The 21,415-nt window shown below is 50.1% G+C and overlaps 1 protein-coding gene across 1 annotated transcript in view; it reads left to right on the top strand.

Moving 5' to 3' along the window:
* The window catches only part of LOC119382366 (transient-receptor-potential-like protein), a 604,781-nt gene that overhangs the window by 244,309 nt on the left and 339,057 nt on the right, over positions 1 to 21,415 (top strand). The window contains exon 5 of the mRNA XM_049412186.1: positions 4,522 to 4,692. Within this exon, the coding sequence (XP_049268143.1) occupies positions 4,522 to 4,692 (171 nt within the window). The remainder of the gene's footprint in view (positions 1 to 4,521; positions 4,693 to 21,415) is intronic.

Genomic DNA, 21,415 nt, shown 5'->3' with positions numbered 1-21,415 from the left:
TAAACGACATGGTGAGACTGACCACCAGTTATTCCGCTGCTCCTTCTTGGCACGCGTCTCCAGTTCGAGTTGTTCCTTCTTAGCTTCGCGTTCCGCGGCCCGTTCCTCTCGCGCTTGTGCCTCCTTCTCATCGTACCAAGCTTTGAACTCCGCCCCTTCAATCCCCATACGTTCCGCCAACGCCATTAGCTCCCGCATGTTCGTCATGATTTAAACCGCGTCCGAAACCCAAAATGAAAAACAAACGGCTTTGTCCTGTCGCTGCGGACGCCAATTTGTGATGCAGGTTCTTCTTATTGTTGCTAATAGCTCTCTGTGGCTGAGCCTCCGAGAGTTTTAATAAGGACAAGGCCGTTTGTTTAACAGAAACCACACAAAACATTTAATGAACAAATAAAGCGTAACAACTATCTATCTACATAAAATTAAACATTTTACAAAAAGAGTCAATGCACACAATAAATCACTCCTAACGACAAGCTAAATGAAAGTTCAGAGACTCAAACTAAGCTTTACAGTTCATCGCGGACGAGCGGCGGAGCAGCGGAATAACTGGTGGTCAGTCTCACCATGTCGTTTATGCTGGCTGACCTTTGAGAAACCGGAACGCTGTGGCTGCCGCTTGTGGAGTGGACGCGGGCTGGCTGGCTGCGACGTGGAAAAGTGGCTACTGGGCGACCCTTTGAGATGCCCGGAGGAGCAGGCCCAGGCACTGGGGTGCACAGCTCGGGCCCGTAGCCCAACTGCTGCTGCTTGCCTGTCGGAACCCAACTCCGCAGGCCTTGAGGTAGTGTTCGAGTACCATGGTTAAGGTCTCGTCGCACAGGAGCGAGGCGGCAGGATGCTCCGGCCGGTTGAAGCCCTGGAGGCTCGGGTCCGCAACCCGACTGCCCGTCTTCAGCGCCCGGTCCGGTGACAACCTCCTCTTCGCCACGTATCCTCGAACTCCCCTCTCTTCTTCGACCCAGGCTTTTCCTCGGTCTCGGGTCAACTTGTCCCGTCCCGATTGGCGATGCTCAAGTTTCGTGGTGCCCAACTATTGGCCCCTGGAATCTCCGTGGTGAATTCCTATTGGGCCACTTGTCCGTCGAACCTGTGCCGCGCGCTCTCGTGCTGGACGTTATTTCGACGTCGTCGTCGTCTTTTATGTGGCCATCGTTTTCGCGCGCTGTTCTTTTCATGTTGCGCACTTTTGAAAGGCGCACACTTCGAACGCGCACCACACATCACACACCCCCCTCCCAAGCTGGGAAAAATAGGAGGGCAATAAACGAGCATATAAATCCGTCGTCATGTATACATTCTTATAGTATCCAGAACCAACTCATTGTGGTTTCTGTAAATATCAATCGACTGAACTTGGTCTTCTTCTTTAGAAATACTTTATAATAGAGGGCTCTATCAGTAAAGAAATTGCCATTCGGCTTATTCTGAAGACTTCGGCGAAGTACCTTGCATTGTCAGCCACAAGTTTTGTTTAGGAAGTGATAATTTAAGGTACTAGAGCCATAGCAGGTTCTTCATACTCACCGTATTTACAACGCCAAGCTGAGACTGTCAAGTTTGCAAGCGGAATGCTCAGACAAAAAACAGGTTAAATGAGGCTGTACTTTATAAACTTGGCGGTAAAACTTCCACAATGTTATTAAACGCTGCTGTGTTGTCGCGGTATAGGGCGACCCAGACTGCACTATCTCTTTGTGCAGAGTCTTCTTTGATTTCAGACACCTCTATGAATATAACGAATCACGTCAAATTGAGAGAAAATGCAGCTGTCTCTCTCTGTCTATATATATATATGAAGGAACGAACACAATTGACAGGGGGCTCAACTATCATCATCACGAGCGGAGGCACCACGAGATCTGTGTTCGAACACCACCATCTTCTTCGCCCTGTGTTCTACCGCCTGTTTCGTAGGCTTGTCCGATAAAACTAATTACAATATCTATCTATCTATCTATCTATCTATCTATCTATCTATCTATCTATCTATCTATCTATCTATATATTATATATATATATATATATATATATATATATATATATATATATATATATATATATATATATATATATATATATATATATATATGTGGCGGACAGCGTGAGCAATGCCAGCCCCGAGGAGGATCGCCAGCTCGGGCGTGCCCCGAGGATCGTCCGAACTAACCGGGTTGCGGCCCAACACGTCCGATTTATCCGATTTTTTTAATTACCGCAGGGCGACTTAACGAACTTTTACTATATCATAGAGCCGAGCTCTGAGGCGCTCGTTCCTGGGTTGACCGTCGTCCCTCGTTGTCCGCCGCCGAGCGAAGCGCGTCTTCTATTGCCGAAACAGAAAATATTTTTTTAAGCGAAGCATGTATTAATACTGACCGGCGCAGCTGATGATGGTGGTGTTCCAAGACATCATAGCTAGGGCTCCGTGTTTTCGGTTTTATCAAAAAAAAAAAAAACGGATAAACATTCGCCGGTAAAATATTTGACAATTCGGATTTATCCGATAAACTCCGATTTCAAGGGTCAATATGACCTGGTCCGGTTCTTTATCGAAATGGAAAGTTCTAAGCGCTCATAGATGCATCTTCTGGTTTGACCGATTTAAAGTTTTCTGCGCATAGCTGTGTTGGGCGACATAGTTGTATTGTGCTCCGACTCGGCTTCTTGCATGCTGAAGATTCACAAGGACTTGCAACTCTCCAACCTCGAATTCAAGGCGCTTCACTTCAAAGATCCGTGCCACCTACTCAACAACGCTCTGGAGGATGGAATCAGGACAAGCTTTTTTTTAACGTAGTTCACGATTTTGTTGTGCACTTTCCTGCCCTGTTGAAGTCGTCGTGGGAGCTACGCCGTAAGTTTAGTCGTGTGTGCTTGGTCACGGGCATGTCCATCAAGTCGCTGAAAACGGTATGTCCGTCTAGGTGGTCCTCTTTTTATGAAGCTCTAGAAGATATTTTGTCTGTCTTGAGAAGCGACGAAGCCATGGGAACGAAGTGTGAGAAGCTCAAAAGTCTTATTTCATCGCCTGAAGCAGTGCACGACTTACTCGTCAAGATGAGGTTTCTGAAGATCAATTCGTGTGCCGTGCTGTCAATAATTAAGGAACTTCAGGCAGAGAGTATCCTGGTACACCAAGTTTATCCCATACTGGGGGTTCGTTTGCACGCACTCATCTGTCAATGGCGTGATCCAACCGAGGTCTTCGCATGAGATGTCACAAGTCTGTTGGAGCTCCTTGATGAGGCTGACCACTTAACGACTGTCGCAGACTTTTCACGGATACCACGCTGCTGTCGCCGAAAAGTAGAGACAAACATCTGAGAGGAACCTGTGCGATCAACTCCAGTGCACCGAAGAATCGTTTTGGTACTGTGTTCAAATTGTGAATCGAAATGTGAAGCATGAGTTGCCCTGCGCGTTCGAAACCTATGCGCCTATTTTTCAATTAGTGCTTCTTGAAACTAACGACATGAGCCAGCTGCTGAGTGATTCTGCGAACTATCAGAGCTATGAAATATGTAACATTTTTGAACCCCTGTCGTTTTGGAGACTTCACAGTGGCCAGTGCTTTCTCGTTGTGCGCTGCGTCTTCTGGCGCTTCCTGTTTCTAGCGCTAACGTTGAAAGGGCATTTTCGAAGCTCAGAGTCGTCAGTCGAAAGGCGCGCACTTCAATCACTGACAGGAACCTCGCAAAGTATGCTTGCGTGTTTTACAATAAGCTTTAAGCATAAGGTTGTTATACGCACGAATACAGGTGCTATGTGTTGAAGTATTTCGCTTGTGCGTATGTTTTTGTGCATTTAACACTTCTAGAAAAAAAACGTGCTTCGTGTGTTTCTATGTTTTAGTATTCAGACATGAATTGATAAAAAATTTTGGGGTTTCGAGAATAATGGAAAACTCCGAATTTCGGACAATTTGAAATTTACGAAAAATAAACTATGATAAACGCCGAATTTCCGCCGAAAATATACTTTCCGATAAACACCCGCTGATTTTCAAGTGAAATAAACACCGAAAACACGGAGCCCTAATTATAGCTTAACATATTCCATCCATAGCTTACTTTTAATCCTTAGCAAGGTCATCGGACAAATTCCACTGTCGCTAGACAGGGTAGTCTGGAAAATAGGAAGAGTATTACTCGGTGTGACTGATAAAAAACTTGTATGTAACCGTACGTATGTAGTTCACGTCTCTGAGATATTTTTCTTTCACCACATCGGCGAATGAAACTCCCGTACCTGTACATTACGCATTAGTAATTAATGTAATGGTCGGTAGCTTTTCCTATGTTTGTGAGTAAAGATCGTGAAACGGCTCTGACATTCTCCCATTCATGCTTGTACAACCGGCTTCATGAAAGTGCCTTTTATAACATCCGCCCGTGCAAACATCCGTTTAGGGGCTCAGTGTACTTTGTCCTTATAGACGCTCCGCTAGTCCAAAGCAGGTATAGAACCGTTGCCACGATTGGATATGATGATCTTTTTGCGTTGCTTAATGCGCAGAAGCTTCAGCGCCAGTGCCAGGACTTCGCCACGTCTCTCCTGGACCACATCCGCACGTCAGCAGAACTGGCCTGCATAATGAACCACCAAGTGAAAGCTGCCGAAAACCAAGAGGACGACAACATGTCACTCGCCAGGCTCGAGCTTGCTATAGCGCACCAGCAGAAAAAGGTATTTACACTTCTTATTCGTATTAATCACTTTTATGGCATCCATATAAGCCTGCTCTCTACTATACGCTTTATTTTGTCTTGATATTCGTGCTTCATTTATTTTTTTTTTTGCGAAATCGGCCCTACTACCGCTTCAGTTCGTCCAGTAATTATCTCAACTCTGCTGACATGAAACGAGCGTATTTGATATTTAACAGAAATTCTGTACATAAACGCGTGTACCTCGCTTGGATTCAATCATTTAGGGCATGAAAATGCTCCATAACCGTCGAATGCGATGAGCATATTGTCACGTGGTCGTGACGTCGACGAAGGCAGCAGTCAGCACGTCTGAGATGAAATTCTTTATTCGTGGCCTTGTGGCCGGAAAACTGAAAGTCAAACTACAGCAATACACTGATAGCGGCGAACAGAGCGTCGACCGTCGGTCAACTGACAAGCGGTGAAGCGCGTCGGTATTTGTACATGTGACGTCGAATATTCCAGCGTTATCGCTGGTTGCCGCGCAAACTCTAGAATAAGCTCGAGTGTTCGCGTCTTGCGCACAATCTTAACACAACGATCTACAATAATCGGGAAGCTTCTCGAACAATGAGGCGCGGTTTGCGCTTAGCGTTGCTGACAGTCTTTGTGGGCGAAAACCGAATACAGCAAAAGTGTTAATAAAAAACGCGCGTGGCACGTGGCTTAGTACCTGACTTGAGACATATCCGCTTAGCGCAAAGAAAGGACTTGGGCAAGCAAACGAAACAGGCAGAACGCATTGTTGAGCTTGAGCTGAGAATTTGTTCACAAAAAGAAAAAAATAACCTTACAAGTCACGCCATGCCCAGGAAGCGATTCAACAGAGCAAAAACATTCACTCAGATACCACCCTCTATTTTCACCACATAAAATTACAGGGCGGTATGTGAGTGAACTTTTTCCTCTCGGTCTCAACGCATCATGAGACCAATAAAATTTGTTGCTGGCTAGTTGGTGCATAGTTAAAATGTAAGATGGTGGCGCAAAAAGGGACGAAGAAGGAAGAAGAGTGCGCTTGCTTCCTGTCTCGTCCCTTTTTGCACCACCATGCTATATTTTAAGCATCATGAGACTTAAAGAGACACTAAAGGCAAATAACAATTTATGTCAGAGTGAAAGCTCAATGTACGACAACGTCTAAAACGGCAATATTATCAACAGCAGTGCCCTACTTAACGAGAAATTAAGCTAAATGTATCACACGATGAGCGCCACGAGTGGGACATTTTGGAAGTGATCCCGATGACGTGAGAGAGTCCGACTACAATTAATCCCTTGTAATCAAACTAGCTGCAATAAAAAAAAGAACTTTCCGTGCATTAAGAGACGCAATAAAATGCTGCTCGTTCGTTTCGGTTTGATTCATGGAAAAAAGAACCTCTTTGGCGTTGCCATGGGGAACGGCGCTCGTGGTTCAAAAGTTCCGTTTTCGCCGAACTGCGCTTCGCCCGGCGCCCTGCTTCGCTCACGCGGTCGCGTCTCACTGGTAGTTTCAGTATTGCGTACTGCCGCGTGTGTTTTCAGTATTGCGTACTGCTGCTCGTGAAAGTCATTCTGACACCAAGTTCGACAAAATGTCGCATGCATGTGATGTTGCCGGATGCCCGAATGGTGCACGCCGCCAGTGCACGCCGCCGCGCAGTAAAGGCGGGCAACGTTGGGCACGGCAACAGTGACGTGAGAAAGACCGCTTTCAGGCGGGTGATTTGAAGTGCGCTAACGCGATGCGGACCACTAAAACGTGATTTTATTTCAAATTAAGCACTTCCTTGGCACAAAAGTAGCACCTACGAGGTTTCTGGACCGCTATTTCAACAACCAACGTCGACTTATTATTTGCCTTTAGTGTCCCTTTAATTATTCTCCTGTACATAACTTATCACTTAAAGTTTAGTGGTGCGCCATGTCTTTTTTTTTTTTTTTTGACTAGGCCCATTAGTCGTCATTTTGCGAAGAATCAAGGTACACTCTGAGACAAAAAAGCGTATACGTGACTCTTTTCGGAGAGTTATGACCACGTATACGACGCTCTTTAAAGAGTCACGGTGACTCTCTTGGTGGGTCAGTGTCGGCGCGCACTAGGAGAGTTCCCTGACCCTCTAGGCAGAGTGGAAGGACTCCTATCCGAAGGATCACGTTACCACTTAAAGGGAGTCAGACGACTCTTGCCGGTAACACTCCTACGGGGGTCAAGTGAACCACACCGAAGCGTCAAGCGACTCCAAAACTATTTTAAGCTACTCATTTGACCCTTTCTCTACTTTTGCGCGACTACTGTTGAAAGTAGTGAAGTATTCATTTTAAGGAAGTCCAATAATACTTTCCGTTCTACTCAGCGACTGAAAAAAAAGAATAGTTCAATTTTAGCATTATTTTAATAAAACTCGTCAAAACAACAATCCTTTCGCACCAAAGTAATATAGAAAGCGCGAAAAGATGGTATGTGATTTCCAATTAAGAACTTTAGGTATTCCTCATTTACATGCTTGTATGAGTATAGCCAACTAAAATGTGTGACTGATGTGCATAGTTTCATATGGTGCAAAATAAACTGCAGAAATCGGCATCATGTTTCAATCTTTATTCCTTATGGTTAAGAATAAATCAAAAAGTGGTGACGGCTGGAGGCATCAGACTTTTGACTTGCTATGCTGTCGCTCCTGTTCAGCGTGAGCGCCATAAAAACGGTATCTGAAAAGCAGAAGGTGATATTATGATGAGAAAATGAAATTGCAGTAAAAGTTTGCAAAGTCTACACAATAAGTAGTTCACACGGACATACTGAAGGCTCATAGCAAAACAACAAATGCAAACAGGCATGGTAAGGAACCAAGTTTTTTTTTCCGTTATCGTGTAAAACACAACTTGCAAATAGTAGCTTTTGTAACACGTCACTTGGCGACAAACTTGCAGCACAAGATCATGCGAATCTCTTTTAAACAACAAACGAAATTGGTTTAAGCTCCTTTGCGTGGGTGCCTCTTTTCCTACGTCGTCTTGTCCAACCAAAAGAAATGTAGGACCGACTGCCTCGTTCGGTTGACAGGGCGGCTGTTGATTTTCCCATCACGAGCGGTGAGGCGTCAGACCAAGCGATACCTGCGTTTCCCCGAGTGTGGCTGTGAAGAGGCGGGAGAAATGATCCGGGATTCTGGGAATAACCAAAACTGCTTATTTGTATTTAAACCACCGTTTGTTGAACACACCGTTACTGCCCACACATCTGACACGAGTGTTTTGTTCGAAATAATTTCCCAACGAAAACAAAACAGCGGGAACATCGTTTCGCAATAGGCACTGGCTATGCACGAATGAAAGCACTTATTTTCTGAGAAATCGCTTCAAAATTTGGTTTCAGAATAAGCACCGCTTTGCGCCAGCATGTTCCAGCACCCAAGCATATCCTACGGCAGTCAGGGGCACGCGTGAGCGGTTACTGACCGCATGTTTTACAAACGTAGCCCACACTCAGATAAACACATTCGAGTGCGAGCGCCCGAACGGCACCCAGCTCGCGCGGACGCCGTCTACGTCGAGATCAGACATGTAATATGCTAGTATTAGCGCACATAAATCCCACAATCACGTACACTCACTTGATTCTGTTATAGCGTCATCGCAGATGTGGGCAAACCACGAAAAACCGCAAAGAGAAACGAAGGAAAACAGTGCACGGCGGCGGCCGCAACAACGCGCGCCGTCGAAAGTCTCTAGCTTTTTCACCTTACCGGCGAGGCGTGTCCAACTTAAGTGACTAACGCGTACGTGCTGAAACGTCCCACTATATCTGCACCTCAAACTACCGTCTTTGTGCCAAGAAAAAAAAATAATATATAGTGCGTCTAAGCGTTCTGTAGACGGGCTTTCTTTTCCCGTTCCCACGCGGCGGAAGCACGCTGCACACTCAAGGCTGATGGAAATGTTAGGAAGTAGACTAAAGCGCATCTCAAAACGACATCTTGCACCTTAAGCAGTGCAGACACAATGTGCGATCAGCAAAAAATGACCTTTGATAATTGTTTGCATCGCTCATTTTATGGGAGCTTGTACAGCAACGCGCATAACGGTGTCAACCCGGTAATTGACAGCTTTAGTTGGGCATCCGCAACAGCCCTGCGGACGCAGGCTGCTGTTGGAAATGGCTGGCAGATAACTTCCGCAGAGTTGCTGCAGACGGCCAGCTAAAGCTGTATAATTAGTACCTACGAAAGCAGTACACTCACCGTTAACGGGCGCACGTTGTCCGTATCCGCAGCTCCATGAATATTCCGCCCTCCAAGCGTGACTTCGAGCACGGAGCCTGGCGTCAACGCCACCGAAGATGCGCATTTCTGTTCAAACACAAAACTGCACGACAGGCAACTGACGCAACCCGCGCAACCAACGCGATGCATTCCAAAAGACCGAGCAGACTGAGCGAGAAGGCCGACGCGCGGCGCCAGCCCGGCAGGCTCCGTCGGCGAGCGAGGCGAGACGCGCCAGAACGGCGCCGAACGGCAAACGCGCGATACGTATGGCGTATACGACGTCGCCTTCATCACGGATGCCATTCGAAACGCGCTTCAGGAGAGTCCCGTGACTCCAGCTCGAAATGCTAACTCTCTTTCTCTTCATCTACCTTCCAAAAGTGGTCAAAAGGACACCCGAAGAGAGTCACGCGACCGTGACCCTCTTTTGACTCTTTTTTTTTCTTAGATTGTACCCGCTATACACCTGGAAAGCCTCTTTCACATGCGAGCGACTGTGTGGCGGGGCCCGCAGTGATCGAGCGGCACCAGGATGCGCGGCCGCGGATTCGTTTCACATGCGCCGCTCTGGCGCATCGTGCACCTCTGCGATGCGCAGTGATAGCGTGGAAAGCGACCGTTACCCGCGGGTTTCCTTACTTCGAGTTCGTTTGTTTTTGTGCGCTTGGGTTGCAAGGTTCACCAGCCTTCTACTTCGGTGCTTGATTTTCACGCGTCTAAACCTTGAATTATGTAAATGTAAGTGTATCGGAGTGCAATTAAACAACTTCAGTAGTCAGGTTTATTTCTGTTCCAGCTTTCTTTTTTTACTACGCAAGTCTTGTTGCACGCTAAGACACTCGGGCATGAAAAAGCAAAAGAAAGAGTTGGCTTTCATCGTTTTAAGGTTTCACGCAACTTTCGGAGGATTTTGTTCTCGAATGACGCAAGGCGCTGGCGCGTCGTCTGGGTCGGCAACCGAATGCAAAGCGGACGAACATTTCCTAATCGCCCCAAACGAGAAACTCCGCGCCTCATCCTAATATTTGAAACTATTTTAGTCTAGCCTTGTGCTGCCTGTTGACTTCACATAGACTCTTTGGTGCACAATGAAACAGTAACTCACTCCTGAAAGGGAACACGTTGCCACAGCGTTCGCGTTCAGCTTTTTCCACCGGTCAGCTCAGTGCTCCTCGAAGTTGCTTGCTTCAAAGCGAGCATGTGCTTTCGTTCTGAACTATGAATTTTCGTTCTTAGCTTAGCATTAAAACAATGACATGAGAAGCACGGTAGACCACGCAGCTTTCAATGAATTTTGCTAATTCCAACAAACTAAAAAAAAACCTATTTCATGAATAGGCAGTGTACAAACAAGCAGCCTATTTCGTTTAAAGCGTCTAAAAATTGCTAACAGCCTCAAATACTGCGGCCTACAAACACCTGTTCTGCATCGCCGCACATTTAGAGATGGCCAAAAAAAAAAACTTGGAAGCGTTTGTAGCCCCGAGAAAGTGACCCACAGACACGTATACCTACGTGTAAAAATACGTATAAAATTTTTCGATGGAGAAAAGAAGATATGTCAGGATGCATATACACGAGCACTTCCAAGGCTGCCACGTGTCTCGCTCAACACGTTCGCCGCGGCACGCTTTCTTGAGGTCTCGTTTTAGACGTGGAGTGACGTGGGCCACTGGGATATCTTCCAGGTTCGCCGTGACCCACCGGTGGGTCACGCGCCCGTGCCTGTTTCATTCGCTCCAAAGATATGGCGCTGCTACCTTTGCGGTTGGCGCTTGGCGCGCTTATTTGCAAAACACAGAGCTACTTTTTGCCTTTTTCGCGTAAAGCTAAGCTGAAATATCAAGTGTCTGGCGCCAGAAAACGCAAACACACGTTTGGTTCCTCTGTGTTGTACTTTCTTTTGCGTCCGTAAAAGACATGATGATCTACGAGTCACGCTAAAATGTTTCGGAGCAGCAGGAAGAACTTATACATACTTATTCGGCTGAAACGTACTTGAAAAACAGCGGCAAAATGGTGGCGAGCCATACAAAAGAGAAATAGACCACCACTCCGCTCCATAAAAACAACATCGCCGGCCCACGTCGATTGCAATAAAAATATATGCACTGGTTTGATTCTCAAGCCTCCTTAGACGGCAGCACATGACGGTGAGTTCTTGAGTGTGGGTAACCGGTGGGTCACACCGCCCGCAGCATGAAGATGTTTTCATTGAGTGCGCCGTGGTTCACCGGTTGGTCACGCCATCTAACAAAAGAAAAGTATTCTTCTGGCCATTTATAACCTCTTGCAACAAGAATCGTACCTCTGCGTTCAAGTGGGATGAAGGTATCGCATCAGCAAGCAGATGCATACTCGTAGCATCGCGGCCGCCGCATAAGAAAAGCACAGGCCGTGACCCACCGGTGACCCACGACGCAGTGAACGTGTTAATCTTCATGATCCATTGCAGCTTTCTTTTGAGCTCTTTTGGAAAGTGGTAAAGCTTCCAACCATTTCTGAAATTGTTCGAGCACATGGGCATGCAGCAGCCATTCGTTTTACTGAAAAAGGAAGCGACCAAGCGGCCACAGCTCCTTGCTCGCTCCCGTCGCCTTGCGAAGTGAGATTTGCAATGGCGCGGCCGTCGGGAAAAATTACACATCATCTCCCCCTACGGGCAACCATGGTGGGATGCCAAAGCATCGCGGGGGGTGCGCATCGAGTTTCGATTTCTCTTATGTGAATAATGAGACGGTGATTTTCGAGGCATTTGAATTACTGCTTGCCGACGCTGACGTTTAATTTCAACTTCCCGAGCCTCCCTCTGCTCCGCGGCGGTGGCGCTGCCACCGCAACTAGCGCCGACGTTGACGTTGTTCATGGCGTTTCGCACACCGTTGCACAGAGAAAGAATGACAGAAGAACCACGGCCGCTACATCAAAAAACAGGTGCGGCCTGCTGCGTCGCGTCGCCGTCAATGGGCGAGCGCGGGTCGGCTGAGCGGCAGCTGTTTTGGGTGAGGGCGCCACAAGCGCGGTCCGCATTTAGGTCCGCAAGGCAGACGCTGGTTCGTGTTACTATGTCGTCGCCTCAGGATTTATGCGTGTCCGTGTGCTTTCTCGTGTCTTTCTTGTGTGTGACCGCGCGTGTGAGCAGCTTGCCTCATGTTTCCTGCGCATGAGTACGGTTTTTTGGTGTGCGCGTGTGTGGCAGACGTTTTTTTAGCGGTGTGATGACGCGAACCTGTTGTGTGCCGCTGTGCAACTCGAACGTGTGAAAAGACGCTACTGTGAAGTACCACGTATTCCCGTGCGATCTACAGTGTCGGGAAGCGTAATATTCGTAACAGAGCACTTCTTTCTGTCTCAAACGAGCGCTAAAACAGCCGCGCGCCGCCGCATCCTGACTACAGCATCAAGCCACTGCGCTGACTGCTACCCCCAACGGGTGCGCGCAACGAAAAAAGAAAGACAAGCATCAAAATGCGCCCGGGGCGAACCCCTACCCTCTCCACCGAGAACGCCGTCGCGGTTGCGACAACCTAACAGCCACGCAGATCGGGAGAATTCAAGAAATCAAAGTGGAACCGACCGATTCCGCAGACGAACCGGCGAGACAAATCCCTTTCCCCTAGCTGTCGCTGCGCTACGTGCTACGAGGCGAACAATCACTTGGATTGTTCGCGAAACCGGGAAGGATCCAAACGAGAGACGACGGAGGGTAGGGCGGTAGGGTGAAGTCGGCGAAGAAATTATGTTGTTCTTGTGAGTCGTGTAGTCAGTTGATCTTGTATAATCGAGTGATGACACCGTGGGACCACGTTTAGAAGAGTGTCGCCGAATGACGGTGACCGGAGCTGGATATTGTTTGAGTGTTTCATGGAAGAGAAATATACGACAAACGTTCAAAGAATTGTGGGCTGCACACGTTTGGTGAATATTCAAGGCCTTTAAGTGTTCTTGGATAGTTTCTGATGGATGAGAGTGCATTTGTAGCACGGTAAGTTTGTTCCCGTTGTTTAAACACGATCTAAGTGATGTTGTGAGTTGTAATTGATACCTGCTGAGTGTGGATGTTTGCGTGGTGCTTGTACTGCCTTAAATCAGAATATATTTTGTTTGTGTTGTCAACTCTTGGCTCTAACTCTTGCTTTGGACCACAACCGGCATTAGTTGGCGCACTAAAGGACCTACATTTAAATTGTGTGTGCTTTCGTGGTGCGTTTCGGTGGGCCGATAAATCAGCCCTTGGAACTTTCCCGGCGACTGCCTGTCCAATAACGGGATCAGTGACTGAGTGACACTATTCATTTCAGTTGAGTCAAACGGGCAGCATTCATGGAGAGTATTGAGGCCCACTCTACAAAACATTGGTACTCCAGGGCAAACTGTTCCTATATGTGGGGTAATCGGCAGTTCTAATAACGACTTCACTATTCGACCTGTAATGTGCAACTATATAACGCCTTATCTACGGCCTGATTGGAGTAAGTGTCGGGCGTACAAACGCGGCTGTCGAAGCGCTTCTCTGTGAACAGCTGGACCGTTGTGGTGGCGCCAGAGCGGGTGCAAGGAGAACTAGGACCCGGACGCCGTTTCGGCGCCACGTAGCAGGCCGCACCTGTTTCTTTATGTAGCGGCCGTGGAAGAACAGTGAACCGGCGCTTTCGCAGCCTCGCAGCTTCGAGATTCGCTTGCCGGCGTTGCCGTTTACGTTCAGCTTCGCGAGCGTCCATAGCGCCGTTGCGAAGGAGAGTTTAACGCTTGCCGGTGTTGCCGTTTACGTCCAGCTTCGCGAGCGCCCATAGCGCCGTTGCGAAGGAGAGTGTAACGCTTGCCGGCGTTGCCGTTTACGTTCAGCTTCGCGAGCGTCCATAGCGCCGTTGCGAAGGAGAGTGTAACGCTTGCCGGCGTTGCCGTTTACGTTCAGCTTCGCGAGCGTCCATAGCGCCTTTGCGAAGGAGAGTGTAACGCTTGCCGGCGTTGCCGTTTACGTTCAGCTTCGCGAGCGTCCATAGCGCCGTTGCGAAGGAGAGTGTAACGCTTGCCGGCGTTGCCGTTTACGTTCAGCTTCGCGAGCGTCCATAGCGCCGTTGCGAAGGAGAGTGTAACGCTTGCCGGCGTTGCCGTTTACGTTCAGCTTCGCGAGCGTCCATAGCACCGTTGCGAAGGAGAGTGTAACGCTTGCCGGCGTTGCCGTTTACGTTCAGCTTCGCGAGCGTCCATAGCGCCGTTGTGAAGGAGAGTGTAACGCTTGCCGGCGTTGCCGTTTACGTTCAGCTTCGCGAGCGTCCATAGCGCCGTTGCGAAGGAGAGTGTAACGCTTGCCGGCGTTGCCGTTTACGTTCAGCTTCGCGAGCGTCCATAGCGCCTTTGCGAAGGAGAGTGTAACGCTTGCCGGCGTTGCCGTTTACGTTCAGCTTCGCGAGCGTCCATAGCGCCGTTGTGAAGGAGAGTGTAACGCTTGCCGGCGTTGCCGTTTACGTTCAGCTTCGCGAGCGTCCATAGCACCGTTGCGAAGGAGAGTGTAACGCTTGCCGGCGTTGCCGTTTACGTTCAGCTTCGCGAGCGTCCATAGCGCCGTTGCGAAGGAGAGTGTAACGCTTGCCGGCGTTGCCGTTTACGTTCAGCTTCGCGAGCTGAACGCAAAGGAGAGTGCAGTGGGAGCGAACCTGCGCTGGAGTTTCCGCGGACAGAATGCGCCGCCCTGCCGGGCACGGCCGGAAACACTCGGGCATACAAACAAATACGAGTGGCTGCTAACGTGAACCATGCCGCCGTGCGCGATCATAAAACGAGGAAAAAGGAGCGTCGAGACCGGCGGTATTGTTGTATCCACAAATGCCACAATGAAAAATGTCTTTAATAACTGAAACAAAAATAGTCCAGAGCATAGTTGACTCCCTTTGGCCTTGCTTTCCACCGATGCACATGGGTTGGCGCTCTGGAAAACATCACAAATCTTCTATTTGAAACTGGCCTTGAAAAAGTTAAAGGGGCCCTCCAACACTATTCAACCCCCCATTTTTTACTTGCGGGTTGCGTAGACTGATGGCTGGGGATAATTTTAGCATAAGTTTAAGCACCGATATCAAATTATTTAGTATTTTAATCACGCGTTGAAGTCGCTACATCGCTGCTGACCGCATCAGCGCGTAGTGGCGCTTGCCAGAACTATTGCGGGCGGAAATGACGAAGATGGGCGCTGGCCTATGATTGGATAAATGTAACGTTAGAAGTAATAACAGCGTTGCATCAAAGTTGAGATTACTATTGTGTTTCGTTTTTCTTTTCTGTGCTTTTTCAATGAACTCCAAATAGCCGCCGTCGCAACAAAAAATATCACTACAACCACAAAGTACGACAGAGGCGCCGGTTGCCATTTCGCCTCTGGTTGCTCTGGCTTCCTTTTTTTTTTTTTTTTTGCCTGCGCCGGTCGGATGTCCATATGAAACGCTTGCCCCTCTTCCTTCTTTTTGCTTCTGTACGTTTGCGAGCTGCCTCTTTCCGCATGTGCGGTAGGCTCATGATTGTTGTTGAAACGGTGCAAGTAATCCTGTTCGTTGAATTGTTGTCGCTGCACACTTGTAACTCGTCGGGCTGCTCACCGAACAACCCGCGTAGGGGCGACCGTGTTTAACCGCCCATGCCGCTCCACAAATTCCCTTCTCAGAATGAGAAGAGGGAATGACATGGAATGTCGTTGTAAGGAACAGCAGACAAAGCCTCCCCAGCCTCGCTACGAAGCAGTAGCGGCCGCTCAAGTTCTGACAAGTCAGGAGGAACCACGTTTGTTACTATGGCAACGACGTCAACAATACGTTTGGAAAGGAGAAGCAACAATGGTGTGCGAGCTTCCCCTACGTAAGAGCTTTCAGCCCATTTCATTGGAGCGCCATCCGACGTCACAGCAGAGAGTGAAATGTGGTCACGTGACCCCGCGAAAATCGAGTTGAGGGCAGGCATTTTTTTTCTTGTATTTTGAATTTTCTAAATTGAATAACTTCGTACTGCGTGCCGCTATCGCTGCCGTTCTTGCTGCACTAGTTCGTCCGTACTTCAGTCTACGCAATCCACGAGTAAAAAATGGGGGGTTGAAGAGTGTTAGAGGGCCCCTTTAAAGAAGGCACATGAGAGCTTAGGTTGCGTAAGCATCGCGCCGTACATTACACATACCGTATTTACTCGATTGTAACATGACCACGATTGTAACGCCAGGTGTGACATTTCATTACGTCCAGGAAGAAAACATAGAATTTCGGTATTCGATTGTAACACGAGGGTCGACTTTAGGTTGCAAAAAATCTAGAAAAAAGAACTCGAGTTACATTCGAGTAAAACGTTATTATACGTCACTGTCACGTGCACAGCTCTAGAACGGTTACAAATCCATGACCGCTAGAAAAACCATATTGTCTACGCATGTTCCGTTGCTGATCACACACTGCATGTCAAACTCGGAACCACCACGAAGCACTTACCACTAGGTTCCTCAAAGGCATTTTTTTAAGTATCAGGCTTAGACGACGGCCGATCGCAAGTTTGCAAACGGTCTGCAGACGATGGCGAGTCGACGTCGTTAAAGCACGAGACCTGCGACATGGTTGTATTTCCGCTAACACCACTGATCTCCAATTTACACCGGCCTTTTTACATTTATTTCACGCTTCATCGTCAGCTTCAAAAACGTTTTTTAAAGACTGCGATATGAGCATTTAGTGGGCACATGCAAGCCGTTAAAAACACTGTAAAGCAAAGCGTGTAGCGAAACAGCTTCTGTAATATAGTACGAGAGCTGTAACTACAGATTACGTAAATGTGATTTGCTCGCTCAAAACAGCTGTCACTCACTGGGCTGAATGTTCTCAATGCTGCCTGAGGCACTAACTTTATTTCAAAGCGGGCGCACAACGAGCACACTGCATAGACCGTCGACCTTGCTGCAATTTGGACACACTTACCTGTAAGTTTACGTCGTGCGGTGCTTGACACTTCGCCGAACAGTTACAAGCGCTGTCTCTTCGAAAACCAGCTTCTTCCACGTTATAGACATACTTCGCATTGGACAGCTTCCGTCCTTTCGACAGCACACTCTCGCGAATGTACCCGTCCGCACACATCACATCACTGAAACCGCAGCGGAGAATAACCGGTGGCATCGCTGCTCGCCCGCTGCGCCACAGTGTAGCGAAGGGTCCCGATCTTCGCTGCACTGCACTACAAAACGACGCACATCGAGCAAAAGCCGCGGTAGTGTCGAGTGACGTTCAGCATGCGTTTGAACGTGCCACGAGGTAGGTGAGGGAACGTTGAAACGTGGCGCCGCACGCCTCGCTGCGGCTCTGTATTACTGGATGGTTCTCAGCTAGCTCGCTAGGGCGGCGCAGCTTGTACATTTTAGTCGCGCTACCTGGGCAGCGCTGGGGGGGGGGGGGTGATTCTTAAAAGGAAGAAGGAAATGAAAATGAAAATTGGGTGTAGAGTGCACGATAACTGTCTCTCAAGTGAGGACACCTCAACCGATACACTCACGGGGGACTGGGGATTGAAGGGACAGTGAGAGTGAAAAGAGATGGTAAAAGAAGAAAAAGAAAGGTATGAGTGAAAAACAAAAAAAAGGAAAAAAACAAAAACAAAGAAAAGAAAGGTGAGGGGGGGGGGGGCAGGAGAACGGGCGTCCGAGTAACCGTGGTGAGCGGCTAGAAAATTCGTTCGACTAGGCCGGCATCCTCGAGAAAAGCGAGTAGGGCCGCAAGGGCTGATCGGCGACGTTGCACGTGGCCGGTGGGATGGAGCAAGTCCTGTAGGGTGGCACACGGCAGTCCGACGAGTCGGTACTTCATGACGAGCCGCTTCCGCGCAGTGTTGAGAGAGTTCGGTGCAGCGGCGCCGCGAAGACGATGCCTGCGTTTCGCGGGCCACACCGAACCGGTCCTCAGGGCAAGAAGAAACGCGCGCTCGCGGCGAGTGAAACCAGTGGCTGGGATGGGAGGAGGGGGGTGTCCGGCGGCGACCCGTGCGTCCGGATGCTCGCGCACCAGCTCCCGGCGAAGGTTGTTGCGTGCCGAGTCGAACGAGCTGGCGTAATCTGTCAGCGAAGTCTCGGCGGAGTGTGCTCGTTTTGCGAGCTCGTCTGCAGCCTCGTTGCCCGCGATGCCGACGTGTGAAGGGAGCCACTGAAGGACCACGTCACAGCCTCGTTCCTGGAGGGCCAGCAGGCTGAGAGCGGCGCGCTGAGCAAGAAGGGGGCCTCGTTCCTCCCTCGCGAGCTGGCGCAGGGCAGGTTTCGAGTCGCAGAAGATTGCTGCGCTAGAGACGGCCGGCGAATTGCGCAGGAGGTCTGCAGCCAGCTGGAGCCCGACTAACTCAGCTGTTGTTGAGGATGCACAGTATCGCAAGCGGCACTGTCGTTCCGAGCTGAGCTGAGGGGCTATGCAGGCGGCCGCGGCTGAGCGATCCTGCAGGACGGACCCATCGGTGAACACTTGCGTCCTCCCGGCCAGGTCCTCATACATCCGCGCCGCGGCCTCCTGAGCAATGGCACTGAGGGGGTGTGGCGTTTGGATCGAATGCCCGGCACGTGCAAGTTCACTCGAAGGGGCACTCGACGGTGAGGGGGTGGCCAGCGCGAAAGGCGTTCGGGATCGTCGGCCACAACACCGTCGTACACGTCGATAAGTTGGCCGACACGTGAGTTTGGCACAGCACGTAACCGCGAGAGGAGTGGACCTGCATCAGGCGCTCGGTGGAGACGCTGCAAGTGGCACAATGCGCGCAGGTCCGCCGTGAGCGACGCATTCCACGCACGAGCCTCCGCGAGGGTCTCGGCCACACGAGAGCCACGAGGCATTCCGTGACACATGCGGATGACTCGGCGGTGGTCCTGGTCGATCAGTCACCACTGTGGCGCCTGGAGTTTGCAGATCGGCAGTGCGTAGTGGATGGCAGACAGAGCCATCGCCTCGTAGATGGTGCAGGCGAAGGCAGCGGGGCAGCCGTTGCCGCCTGCGAGTAGCTGGCGCACGGCCGATTCCACGCGACGCGTCGTCTGGCGTACACGTCGCACCGCCGGGAACCATCGGAGGCGATTGTCTATCGTCAGGCCGAGGTAGCGGACGGTGCTACTCCAAACTATTGGTGCACCATCCAGCTGAAGGCACGGAAGACGTCGTCGGGCTTCAGCACGGGGTGGACGACTAGGGCCTCGGTTTTCAGCGCCGAGATCGTGAGGCCGATGTTTCTCACGAAGGCGGCCACACATTGGAGGGCCTCCTGCATGCAAGCGCGCACCACCGAGCACTTTCGGGTCGGTCCACGCACATACAATGCGACGTCATCAGCGTACACCACTGCGCGAACAGGGAACACAGCCGTTTCTGGTAGGCACTTGACGAGCGGCGCGAGTACCAGATTAAACAAAAACGGGCTGAGGATGCTGCCCTGTGGGACGCCACAGCTGACAGATCGCGGCGCACTTGTCGCCTCGCCCACGCGCACAGTAAACGTTCGGTCAGTGAGGAAGGCCTGAACGTAGTTCAAGAGTTTGCCCTCAACACCTAGCGCGCGCACGGCACTGAGGATAGACGAGTGGGGGAACGAGTCGAACGCCGACTTTGTCAAGGAGGAGTAGGATGGCCATTTCTCCATCGTGAAGGGCTTGCACGAGGGTGCTCACGACTGCAGCAATGCAGTCGATGGTCGCGCGATGTGGCCGGAATCCACACTGCTCTGGTGGGAAAGCGTTGCGCACCTCCGCGATCCACTGTAGCCGGCAAAGAGCCATCTCCTCCATAGTTTTCCCGCCACAGAAGTGAGGGAGATGGGCCTGTATGACGTCACCGAACGCGGCGGTTTGCCTTGTTTGAGGACAGGGATCACAATAGCGGAACGCCATTCTTCCGGGAGGACAGCACTGGAGAAAACTCTGTTGAATGCATCCAACAAGAGTGGGCGCTGGGAGGCATCCAGGTTTCTCAACAGCTGATGAGTGATTTTGTCCGCTCCAGGGGCGCTGCGCTTGCGCCTTCTGAGGAGGACCCGTTCCAGTTCGTAGAGGGAGAAGTCCTCCTTGCATAGAGAGCCCATATACGAGCGCAGAGCTGTGGCGGAGAGGGAGAGACGGGAGAGGAGAAACGAAGCGGAGGCAGCGCACACGCCACCTCCTCCCACCTCCTCGTGTGAGCGCGAGGAGGTGGGAGGAGGTGGCGCATGCGCAGTACGGGTGCGAACGCCGCAGAATGGATACTGCCCCGAGCCAACGCCTCCTCTAGAAAGATGCAGGCTGCCGCATGATCCAAAAACCTCCTGCCCTACCATTTACCTCCTTCACCGTTTCTAATGAGGGCAGTGTAAGGCGATCCTTGTGGTGGCCGCTTGCAACACACATTTGCGCATGCGCACATTGCCTCCCTCGACGTCACACCACGTCAGCCCCATTGAAAACGATAGGGGATAACGTGGCGCCATCTCTCGACAAGCGACCACAACTCAAGGCAGGACGGCTACAATAGGATAGCCAGCGACGCCGCAGGCATGTTTCTACAGGAGGCGTTGCCCGAGCATAAGATGCTTTCGCATCTAGAACCGGTCGAGGCGGCGAGCACCCCGTCAAAGACTTTCCCCACCCTGGACGGAGGGTAAACGTGGGTGAGGGATGGATGGAAAGTCCTTTATTGAAAAAGAGCGGCGCATCGCCTGTATGGGGCCCGAAGACTTATTACTTGTACAGAGGTGTTCCACAGGGATCTATTCTAGGACCAACGCTGTTTAACGTAGGTGAGGGTAGATCATTCAGGCAACCTAGATGTAGTTAAGGCTCCTTCACACCAGCGACTAGCAATGGTCGCGCGACCGTTTGCGACTGGCGGTCAAAAAGCGACTCAAAGCGACCGATGTTCACACCTGGGCGCGACCTATATGCGTCGCCACATAGAATTCACGTCTGCTCGTATACAGCGCGCATTGCCGTTGCCCCGCAAAATAGGCTGATATCCTGTTCCTGCGCATCTGATTGGTTCAGAGGTTTGCGACTGCAGTCGCGCGACTGAAAAATCGAGCAGCGAGCGACTGTGCCAAAGCAGTCGCTTTGCGACTAAAACGGCCGTTTGCGACTAGTCGCTTTGCGACCAACTTAGTCGCCGGTGTGAACGAGCCTTTATAGGCATTTTTGCTTGTTGCTTACTTGCTTGCTGCCATATACTTTAATACTGTAATACCCAGAGGGGAATCTGGCGCTAGTGTCTATGCGGGCTCCTTGAGCGGCGCTTTAACCACCATGAGAATGAGGCGAAGTACACGCTTCGGATCTGCTTCCGATAGATTAGGTTCTTGAGATTCGCGACGCTTGTTTGCCGACTGTAAAAGAAAGTGATATGAAGTTACTTCTAATTAATAGTTTCCTCATCCTCTTGTACGTAAGACTTATTGCAAAAAGTTTGCGTGACCGTGAGACGGAAATGAAACCTG

The sequence above is a fragment of the Rhipicephalus sanguineus genome, chromosome 2, assembly GCF_013339695.2.
Source record: "Rhipicephalus sanguineus isolate Rsan-2018 chromosome 2, BIME_Rsan_1.4, whole genome shotgun sequence".
NCBI classification, from domain to species: domain Eukaryota; kingdom Metazoa; phylum Arthropoda; class Arachnida; order Ixodida; family Ixodidae; genus Rhipicephalus; species Rhipicephalus sanguineus.
The sequence above is the reverse complement of the archived record's forward strand: the minus strand, read 5'-3'. Positions and strand labels throughout refer to the sequence as shown.